The following is an 11,446-nucleotide window of genomic DNA, read 5'->3' as shown; positions in this document are numbered from 1 at the left end:
TTTAAAGTGCTTGCACCACTGACTTGTGGTCTTTTTAGATATACAAACCATTACATCACAGTTTTATAAATGCTATTGTAAAAAAAACAATGGCAATTAGTCCTAAAGTTTCCACTTTCACAACATTTGTTAATTTTAGGGTAAAATTTTATGGAATTTATTTATGGTCTTTTAGCTGCAGTTTGTGTTTTAAGCAGTATTGATATAAAAAGTAATAGAATATATGAAAAAGAAAAATTTCCTCAGTATAAGTTGTAAAGCAGTGGCATATATAATTTCATATGCTGATTTGTGACAGGTTATTAATCTTGTAAGTATTTTTTGAAATGAAATTAATATTGATATAGTATACTTCAAATGCTTTGCAAACACAAAGGGTTTATAGTATATTAATATACTATACAGATTCTGTGCGTGACAAAGGAAGCCAAAAACGCTCAGCAATAAAAAAATGGCTGCGTGTTTCATCTGATAGAGGTGGAGGTCGTAAAAGGCGAGAGGAGACCAAGAAAGAGTTGCCAGGGATAAATGTGGAAGATTTTGTAATATTTGTAAAGTTTTGATATAGTTCCCATTTTTATGTTTGTTTATTCTTCTAGGGATGAAGTTTGTGCAAAACCTGCAACAAATGAAGCAAAAAATGCATAATACGAAATATCTAAAAAAAAAATTCCACAATTGGATATATATATATATATATATATATAATATATAGGCAAATGCGGGTTCTGAGCCATTGATACTTTTCCATACTTAAGGATGCAAAGATTGATGCGTGAGTGAACGTGTTTTTGTAGTTAAGGATGTCATGTTTTGAAGAAGTATAAAAATAATGATGTTATTTGTATACCGAAGATGTCTAAAGTGTCCTTGTTTTGTAGTGACCGATGGCAAGTGTGTGAATTCCGTCATCTAAGATGTGTCTTTTGTCGTCGTTAGCGCTGAGTGCGACTTTGTTAATTTCTTCAGTGTAGACGTCATGATGATGGGATCGGAAAACGTTCATGGTCGCAAGCTTTTCTTGTTTACCCTTCAAGCAGTCGTAGTAGTCTTGATGAGTGAGGTGATTTTTAACCACGTTCTTTTTAACCCCTTTGCATTTTTTGTGCTCTTCATTTTCTTCAGGGATGTAATAAGAGTAGAGCTTGGGTCTAAGCCCGACAAATTGTGTGATTTGTTTACCACCGGTCTCATCTTTGAACTTGCCAATAATCTTTTTATTTAAGTCTACTTTGAAGCCAACGTTTTGAATAGCAGGATGGTCTTTTGGAAATTCGCTCGTGTCAAATTTTTCAAGTACATCATCAGCAATGTCTTTATAGAAATCATCTGTTTCAATTTCATAAATGAGCGAGTCGGTATCGGTCATGAGAAGTTTTACGCGATCACCGTATTTTGGTTTCATGTAGTCATAGTGGTGCTCAAACATGAGAGTCTTACTAATGTCGAGGATGCTCATTCCCAAGTAAACGGGTTTGTCGTAAGTGACTTGTGTTTTCTTCATATGAATCGCTACTAGTTTTTCATCAAAAATGGTGTTTCGATCATAACGAGGATTTTTGGACAATTTCAAGACTTCTTTTCTTGTAGTTACAAGTTTAATATCAACGTGCTTTAGAATATTCTCCATGGTTTTTCCAAAGACGGAGTTGTTCATAAAATTGAAAAAATCCTTCTCAAATTCGTTTTTAGCGTCTTTTCTCTTTTGGGTGTTGCCATCAATGTATGATTTCATAAAAGGTTCTTCCTCAAAGGTGATTCCACGATGAATTTTGGTGATGACAAGACCAAGTCGTTCATAGAGTTTTAAGTTTTCATGGTGAACGACATATTTTTCTTTATTGTTTAAATTGGGAACCAGCTTGGCTACTTTTCCAATGGTTAATCTTTCAGGAGTCAAAAGGTAATCGTTGTGTAAATCGTGAAGCTCTTCAGGATAGCTCAAGTCAACTTCGAGAAAGCATGGCATCGATTTCCAATTGTTGAGTTTATCTTTATCCATCCATTTGAATCCTCTAACAGGAAGAGCTTTGCTCATGGCCCATCCATAGAAATTGTTAGCGTCCAAGTATTGAATAAATGTTGATGGTATTGAAGGGTCATAGTCTGGCATGTATTTGTTATTAGCAGTGCCAAGTCGTTTTGAGATCATGCAGATTCCACCGCGTATTCCTCTTTGGATCATGTTGAGCATATCAATATCGGTTATCAAATCCAATTTAATTTTAGTTTCTTTTAACATAGCGTCCCAAGCCAAACCAGGAGAGGTGTAATACCAAAGAGGGTCAAGAACATAATATTCTATGCAAGTGTCTCTGAAATTTTCAAAGACATCGGCAAGATTCAGCACGTCGGACTTGTTGTATAGCTCGTGGTAATCTCTAAAGGTTTTGCATCTAAATACGTTCCAAACGTTTTGCGCATGCGCGTAGTCTTCATCGCTGATGTGCTTATTGTCTAGTCTGGAATAAAAGGCTTCTTTGGGCGGCAATTGAGTTTCAGAGAATTTTTCAATCGAGTCCACCCATTCATAGGGGTAAACGCCTTTTCTTAGTAGCAAATCTCTTTGTTCTCCGCTGTAGAATGAGTTTAGATGTTTGCACATGATGTCTCCTTTTTTTAATTTTCTAAAAGCGCAATCTTTACAATTGGCTTTGCATTTGCATTTTTTTCCTTTCTTATCAAGACAGTCCTTTTTGCATGTTTTAGGGTCTAATTTGGAGCACTCCTCACACAAATCTTTAACAAGGTTGTCAGTCAAATCTTCTAACGAGCTTGCCATGAACCTAAAGCTGTCAACGAACCTCAAATCTCTATACACTTTTTTCGGTTTGCCTTTCTTATCACTCGAATCTCTCACTTTGATGCTTTTAGAGAAGCTGATGTATTTTTCTTCGCTGTTGGGTATGCAATTGAGTTTTCCGTTTTTTCCGCCTAATCTCTTGATGAACAAATGGCTGTCATATCCAGACAAGTTATGGAAGACAACGGGAATAAATTTTGGAATTCGATATTTTTTATTGCAGGCATTGTGAGCAGCACCACGGTACTTTCCAGTCAAATGACAGTGATCCCATACTTTATCACCGTTAAGATCCTTTTTGCAAATGTGGTACTCGGTTGCAGCTTCAAACTTCTTTCATCCTCATCAGTCTTGTGTTTCTTGTTTTCCCATTGTTGTTTTAACGAATAACTATCGTCACAAATCTTTATAAAGTCAGCTTCAAGACTGGTGACAAACTTTTTACCTACGTCGTCCTCATCGCTTTTGGCTGTGTACTCAGATTTACTTTTAAAACCATCAGGTCCTACGATGTAATAACAGAAGGAGCCTGGAACATGCTTTTGGTATTGTTTGGTGTACGATTCTTTACTATCATATTCAGTGTTGTCATCGATGGGTTTGATGAAACTTTCAAAGTCGGCATAGACACAGTACGGAACTCTCATACTATTGTTGTAGTTTTTAAACTCAAGGGTTGACCCTTCTTTAGGAAGATCAATTCTCATTGGAGCGTTCTCATAGCAGTATTCTCTGTGGATTTTAAGCTTTTCTTCAAGGTCGTAGCCATGCATGCAATTTCTGCAAAAATGAAGTTTTCTTTTTCCTTTTGTTGTTGAGGAGCCAGCAAACCGACTGAAATTGTTAATGAGACATTAATGGCTGTTGTCTTTGTTTGAAATATACAGCAAACCAACACAGTGCTTTCCATCATGAAATTTGGATATTCGCATAGGTTGAGGTTTATTCATTTCATAGTGAAAGACGTTCACACTAATATCCAGATTATTTTTCTCAAACTTTTCGACATCAGTCACCTTTACAGGAAATTCCATTCCTTTAAAATTGAGCTCTTTGGATTTTAAAACCAAGTCTTCATCAATTCTTGAATTATGCATAGCTTTCATGTTAAGAGCTCTGGTGACACACCACTTGAAGCATTCATTGTCGTTGTTTTCCATGTTGGTGATGGCTTTTTTGTTTTTCAACTTTAGAGGTAGCTCCATGTAAGAAGAGCCCTTGAAAGGTTCATAATCAACAAAGCCATTCTTATAATCTTGGACAAGACGCAATTAGATCCCATCTTGTTGTAATTGGCGCTACGTTCCAAGATTTTTTCTTCCATTTCGGTCATTAACGTTCGCACATCATCACCCTCTAATAATCTTTTCGCATTGGATGAAAAGTTAGCTGTCTGAGTAGTTTCCTCACCTGTTAAGATGCTTACACGAGTCATTTCACAGGTTAAGATAATTCTTACCTTTGTGTTTCTTTCTCCTTCCATGGTTTGAATAGCAGACTCTCTCACCAAGTTGAAAAAAGAAACAATATCTTGACATCGAGAAGATGGCTCATAAGAAAACAGTCTGGTTGAACGCTCTGCTGAATGCTTAGTCATATTAAACTTTATCTTTGCAGGTTTTGGAGCGCTAAATACAAGACCTTTGAGAGAATGGATTGTTTCTTCAACTCCATTTCTCACGCTGCTCACTGCATTTTTCACCTTATTCGGAATGAATGGATCAACGAGAGCATTTATTTTGTTGAAACCGTTGTAGACAGTCGTTGCAATTCTTGAAAGCCAACCAGGCCTAGGAGCAGGAACCGGTCTAGGTGCAATAACGTTTGTTGAATCAACAACAGGTGTGTCAAGGATGGATGGTTCAGTTCTTGTCACTCGATTTTGCAAGCGAGCAGGTCCGAATGAAATCAAGTCATTGGAAACGGGACGAGGAGCAGGAATCGGTCTCGGAGCAGGCAAAGGTCTCGCCTCAGTCGTGCGTCTACGAGCAACATGTTGAGGAGCAGGACCATACCCAATGATGGGTTTTGTATTTTGTATAGCTTTAATGAGCTCAGCTTTTCTCATTCTTGAGATGCCTTTGACACCTCTGTCATTAGCCATCTCTTTTAGATTTTTCACAGTCATCATATTCATTTTATAAAGGAGAAAAAAATCTTTAAGCCATTTCAATTTCTGCCGTGATCAAAAATTTTAATTTTCAGCAAAATTAAAATCACGTTACGACTTTTATTTGATAACCATGTTTATTGTCAAAGTATTTCCAGTAGTGACCCGTTTCTTTTCTTAATTGGTAATGAGACTTGTATTCAGTCACCTTACCCGTTTCCACATGAGTTATTTTATAAATGAGAGGATGTTTTCTAATTTCAACAAGTCTTGCCCATTTAGGATCGATAGGCTTTTTCTCTTTTGGTTCACGTGTTCTCGGTCTTCCCACAGGTTTTCTTTCTTTCACTTTTTTCATCAATTCTTCTTTATCGAGCAAATTGTTTTCATACGCGATCAGTGTCAAAGCCAACAAATTGTTTGATGTTTTGTTAACACCATTTTCCCTCAACAACTCTTTCAATTCCTTTTTTGTGTAATGCATTTTTATTACTGAAAGATTTTATTCTTCTTAATTCAATTTTTTTCAGATTCTTCGAATCACTGGAAATTCTTCGAATTTTTAATTCTTTAAAAAGAATTAAAAAAGATTTCCCATCTTTTAAAACCGTTCTTTTATTTCTATTTTAAATTCATCCAGCTTTGTTTGAAAATCTTTACTAACTTCTTCAAAACTTCTTTCATCAAGCTGGCTTATCATTTTTTCAGATAGCATAGTAAAATATTTCATTAATCCTTCCAACTTCATATGAGGAATTCCCTGTCTTTTTATTTTTCTAAACTCAATATGTATTTTTGTTTTCATCAGTCTTTTTTTTTTTTTTTTTCAGATGCACCTTCGAATCGAAAGAACTTTCCATCTCTGATGGTTCTTTAAAACTGGCAAGATAATGATTACCATCTCTGTATTCAATGGAAATTCTTTCACCATCATCATCCACATATAAACTATACACATTAATAATAATCTGATCTCCTGATGCGTTCATGACAACAGCATATGGAATACCATCATCCCCATATTTAATGACAAGCCTTCTTCCGTCATCGTTTATATAATGGCGATGACCATATTCATCCATCATATACTCAATAACGCCATCGTTGAATAAGATGTACTTTTTACCATTTTCGTCAAATTCAACTGTATCTCCCGGCTCTTCAAAAACAGTGATGGCGCTAACATGACCATTTAGCATTTCCACATACTGATGTCCCAAGTCATTAACACGAACGATATACTGATGTCCAGACTCATCAGTTCGGATCAAAACCCTTTTTCCGAAAGAGTCAAATCCATAAGGTAAACTAAATCCATATTTACTTTCCCAAAGTTGCTCACCAGAGGGACCGGTTACGTATTTTCCATTTATATTACCCATCTTTTTTAATCGCTGTCAATTATTTAACTCGAATTCAATTTTTTTCAGCAAACTTTTTTTTAATTCTTCAAAAGAATCAAAAATTCAAAGAAACTAATGCGACATTGTCACCACGGATTCGAAGAAACTAATGCGACATTGTCACCACGGATTCGAAGAAACTAAGCAGCAGGAGCGCAATCAGATTTTTCCCACTCTTCTGCAATTAACTCTCTTTCCAGCAATCTTCCCATTTCTTCAGCCTCATCATCTGACGAATCATCTTCTTCAAACATCTTTTTTAATCGCTGCAAATCATCTTAATTAACGTTAAGCTTAAAGCATACTGGTTTCACCCTGTCAAGATAATATTGTACTACGTCTTTATAATAAAGACAATTACCGCTATTAAATTTCCGACAACTTTTCATAACTTTATTTAATAGTTCAGTCGATATGTCTCCAGCTATTTCTTTTAAATGAAGTCGGTCCGGCTTTGGAAGCTTTCGAACGCTTCTTTGAAATTTACAAAAAACCGGATTTGAAGACAACTCAGAGTTTTCATCAAGAGCTGTTAAAATTTCTTCTTTTGTAAAGCGATTCTCAACAACAACACATTTGCTTTGATTATTACCCATCTTTTTTAATCGCTGTCAATGATCTTACTCGAATTCAATTTTTTTTCAGCAAATGGAAAATATTCGTATTTTTGAAGCATCGTGTCCATTTCAGTTTTGCAGATATTTTTTTCTTTTCTTCCCAATCACAGTCCAATGCAAGAACGTATTTGTCGATCGCTCTCAGCTTTTCTTGCTTTTTCAAATGAACCCACTCTCTGTTGTGCTCTTTGATTTTTTTCTCCATCCGCGAAAAGTCATCCTCTTTTTCTTCCCACAACATCGCGTAAAGCTCGTCTCTTTTTTCATCGCTGTACATTTCAGGAATTTTGAACGGGACAACCTTGAACGCAAGAGCCTCGAGCTGTCTTTTCTTTTTTGCATCAGGCTCTCTTTGGCTACACTCCAGAAAAAACGGGTGAAACGTCATTTTATTTAATGATCTCAATCTTAATTCCTTTTTCATCTATTTTTCCGTTTCGCTTCTCAAAATAATTGTTGCCGTGTCCCGTCTCTTTCATCGCTTTGTAAAGAGAGCCGTATTCGATCACTTCTCCTGTTTCAGCGTGCGTCATTTTTACAGCCACGGGATTGTTTCGGATCAAACGAAGCCTTTCGTATTTGGAATCTATCGGCTTGACATCCTCCATCATCGCATTTTTGTCGATCAGATGGTTCTCCAGCGCAATCATCGTCAAACCCATTTTGCTTTTCGACGTTTTGGAAACGCCATTTTCGATAAGTAAATTTTTCAAATCCTTTTTCGTATAAATCATCCTTTTATTAAGGATTTATTTTTTTCTTAATCTGAGACACTTAATACACAACGTTCATTTTGTTTCCGTCGGATTTGATTCTGAGCAGCTTGTCCAACACGGTCGATTTTAACCTCTCAGCCTGCTTGCTCACGTCAAAAACGAAAATAGGACAAATGTGTCTGTAGTTCAGCGCTGTTATATTCGGTTGGGCGACAATTAAGCTGATTCCAAAAATCTTGTTGTCAAACTTGCATGCGTCTCTGTAAGCCCTTGAAAATTTGTTGTTTGTAAAGGCCGAGTCGTAATCCACAGCAGGATACCTTTCGCTGTTTAAGGTCACATACATGTTTTTCAAATCGCAGTGGTTAAACACGGAAGGGTTTAGATCTTGACTGCCGTCTTTATTGGTCTGAAATCCAACAATGATGTACCTCGGACGTTCACTGGCTGATCTAGCACTTAACCTCCAACTGAACGTATTGGACACTGGCACGGAAATGGTGTCGCACTGTCTGGATCTAAACGTCAACGGAACGTCCACTTTGGACTCGTTGAGTTTGTAAAGACGATTGTTTGCCATAACAGAGGGAGTGACATGAGGCATAAACAAAGACAGTTTGCTCAAGGTTACTTTTCCTGCGGCTGTTTCAGCGCTCTTAAAAATCGCATCAACGTCGCTCTTCCTTACAAGGGTTATCGTGTGCTTGAATCCGTAAAGAACTTTTTCGTAATCTTCACATAAACCAAAAATGTGCTTCAAAGGAATGCAGAATGAAAAGGTGCCTTTATCAGCAGGCTGCTTAATGATGAAATCCTGTCTTGCGGTAAAACCACTATTGTTTACAAGATCGGCAAGGGCAGTGCTATCTCTTTGCCACAGCTGATTCATTCCTTCCGACACTTGGAACTCTACAGGATATTTCAGGAAACCCAGCAAGGTAGTGGCTTGACCTGGACTGTATATAGTCTCAATCTCTTGATTCGACAACTGATAAGAAATCTGACTGAACAGGTGCATGATGCCGTTGTTAACAAGAGTAACCACATCCGCATCCGCATAGGAAGTACCGTCTGCTTTTGTCAGTCTTCCTTCCACCAAAAGGTAAGCATCACAGGGACGCGTGAACAAATCTTGCTGCTCAATGTCGATTCTTATCTCACCGGACGTGTTTAAATTGGTGCTAACCGGTTCATATTCGTGAAATTCATATCTCTCAATATCTTCATCAATGATGATTTCTTCTGTAATCTCTAAAACATCTGAATTTGCCATTTTTCTATACCAAAGAAAAAAAATTTTCAAGATCCTTTGGATCCGTGGGAAATCTTCGAATTTTATGCGATCTTCAGTCCTCTTCCCAGTTTTAGATTCTTTGAATCCGTGGACATTTTTACCAGGTCTTGGATTCGGATGGCGTTTTTCATGGACAGAGACCCTCCAAGAGAGGAATAATCGCTGCTCACCTTTGGAGCTGACGGCCCGACCATTCCGGAAATAATGTCTTTGCTTTTTTGAGTAAGAGCAACCTTTTTAGATCCAGTCTTGGCATACACCTTTTCTAGCGCCTTTTTGCCTTGGTCAATGGCCACATCTTTCGCTGTAGCAATCGCCGAAGAAGTCAACTCTCTCCCTGCAGATTTTGCGGCTGTAATCGCCTCTCTTCCCAACTCGCTTTTTGCAATCTTGCCAGCCAAATTAGACGCTGCTCTTGACGCGCCCGATGCTGCTGCTCTTTTTAAAAAATGACGCAACGTGTCCATGATTCCACTTCCTCCAACAACGTGTTTCTTAACATATCTGTTTCTGTAAATGATCATTTTTTAAATACGAGAAAAAAAATTATTTGGATCCTTCACACCTCGATGGACTTCATTATCGGTTTGTACTGGTTTTTATTAATCAATTTTTGCCTCAACAGCTCATCGCAAATGCTCACAGCTTCATTTCTCGATCCCGTATTCCCAGCACGACAAGCAGCCACGCTCAATTCAAGCTTTTCCACCAACGCATTCGGATCGCTAGGAAGAATGATCACTCCTAAACCTTTTTTCTTATTCTTGTATTTTTGTTCCATGTGAAAATTAATAATATTGTATCGATCAATACTCATCTTATCTTTCTCTTTTTCAAGAATCTCCATGGCTTTTAGATAATCCTTTTTTAACTGTTTCTTTTTTTCTTTCCTTTCTTCTTCAGCACGCTTTTTTTCTTCTTCAGCACGCTTTTTTTCTTCTTCAGCACGCTTTTTTTCTTCTTCAGCACGCTTTTTTTCTTCTTCAGCACGCTTTTTTTCTTCTTCAGCACGCTTTTTTTCTTTTTCAGCAAGATTTTGATCAAGCATTTGAAGATCGTAACTAGTAGGAGCCGAAATAGGGTCTTCTCTACTTTCAGTCTTGTGAGATCTCAGCTCATTTTCAATTGGGATGATGAATTGATTGTATTTTTCAATCTCTGAAGCTCTGGGCTTGTTGTGTCTCGCATCCGACTTTACAGCCTCACTCTCTACTAAAATTTTCGAGTAATTAGCCACATCTTCTGCTGTCACATTCTTTGAAACGTTTGGATTGGTCATGAGATCCCAAAGACCTTTTGTTCCTTCATACTTTTCGCCTCCAACAATAATATCGTTGCATTCAAACATCACTCCCATTTTTCCAATCGTATATTGACCATCGCTTTTGCTCAATTCAAACTTGTTATTAAAGCTTCTTTTAAATTTTGCTCTTGTGTCCAGATCAAACAAACTTTTTATAAATTGGTCGTCCTCAGGAAAAATAGATGATTCTAAATACTGCTCTGCCTCGCTTTTAACTTCGGGTTTAACCTCCTCGTTTTTAACCTCGTTTTTAACCTCGGATTTAACCTCGGATTTTATCTTTTTGAGCGTCTTTTCGTTGCTTTGAATAAGAGGTTTAAACAGCTTTCCCACATCCGTCTGAAAATTTGCATCTAAAATGTTGTCGTTGATGCTGTTCTGATAAATCCTCTTTCTTCTCTCATTAATCTCTCTCACAATTTCATCTCTTTTGTTTGGGTCTTGTATTTTAAAAAAAGGCATGGTTTTTAAAATACGATAGAAATTATTTTTAGATCCCTTTCTTATAAAAATTGTTGAACGCTTTAATAGCGTCTTCTCGGCCTTTTTGGATCAAGTTCTCTTTAGCCAATTCATCTATTCCGTTTTTAGTTTTTGTTCGTATTTCCTCCGTCATGGTCTTAAACTTTTGAAGCTCGCCAAGAATCAACTGAAACTCTGAATCGCTTATTTTATTATCCATCAACGCTTTGGAAATGTGCTCGCTGATCGTGTTCAATTTTGACTCTGCCAGCACTTTTATCTTTTCGTGCTTTTCCGCTTTCAAAGCCATTCTTTTGTTCACTTGACCTCCAACAATCGATAAAAAACCCATTCCAATAGCCACCCCTTCACACGCAATCGCTGCTGGACTTGCAATAATCGTAGACAAAAGCCCTATTCCAGTCGCACCCAATGCTATGCACAATCCCTGCATCGTATTGTCCACATTCGAAATGATCCTGAAAACGCGATGGTACTTTTTGCTGAGATGAACTCTCTTTTTCCTCTCGTTGTCAATCTCTTTTTGGATCTCGCTTATTTTTTGAAGACGGTAAACATGTCCATCATCCACTGGAGCCGTTGGAAGAGTGGGGTATATTTCTTTATAACTGTTGATATCCATTTTTTATTAAGGAGAAATAAAAAATTTTCTTCACTTGTGATTTCCATGGATCTAAAAGAAATTCACGATGCAAAGACTCTCTCCCTTTTTAATCA

The 11,446-nt window shown here is 37.2% G+C and overlaps 1 protein-coding gene across 1 annotated transcript; it reads right to left on the bottom strand.

The window, feature by feature from the left end:
- Positions 1-7,707: 7,707 nt before the first annotated feature.
- On the bottom strand, positions 7,708-8,922 carry LOC149890714 (uncharacterized). The gene has a single exon (XM_090081955.1). It carries the CDS (start codon positions 8,920-8,922, stop codon positions 7,708-7,710), a length of 1,215 nt encoding a protein of 404 aa, XP_089938081.1.
- Between the last annotated feature and the right edge of the window lie 2,524 nt (positions 8,923-11,446).

The sequence above is a fragment of the Hydra viridissima genome, unplaced genomic scaffold (assembly GCF_058129835.1).
Source record: "Hydra viridissima isolate aposymbiotic clone 2 unplaced genomic scaffold, HvirCarnegie_v1 scaffold_3, whole genome shotgun sequence".
NCBI classification, from domain to species: Eukaryota; Metazoa; Cnidaria; class Hydrozoa; order Anthoathecata; family Hydridae; genus Hydra; species Hydra viridissima.
This window is presented reverse-complemented; position numbering and strand designations above follow the sequence as displayed.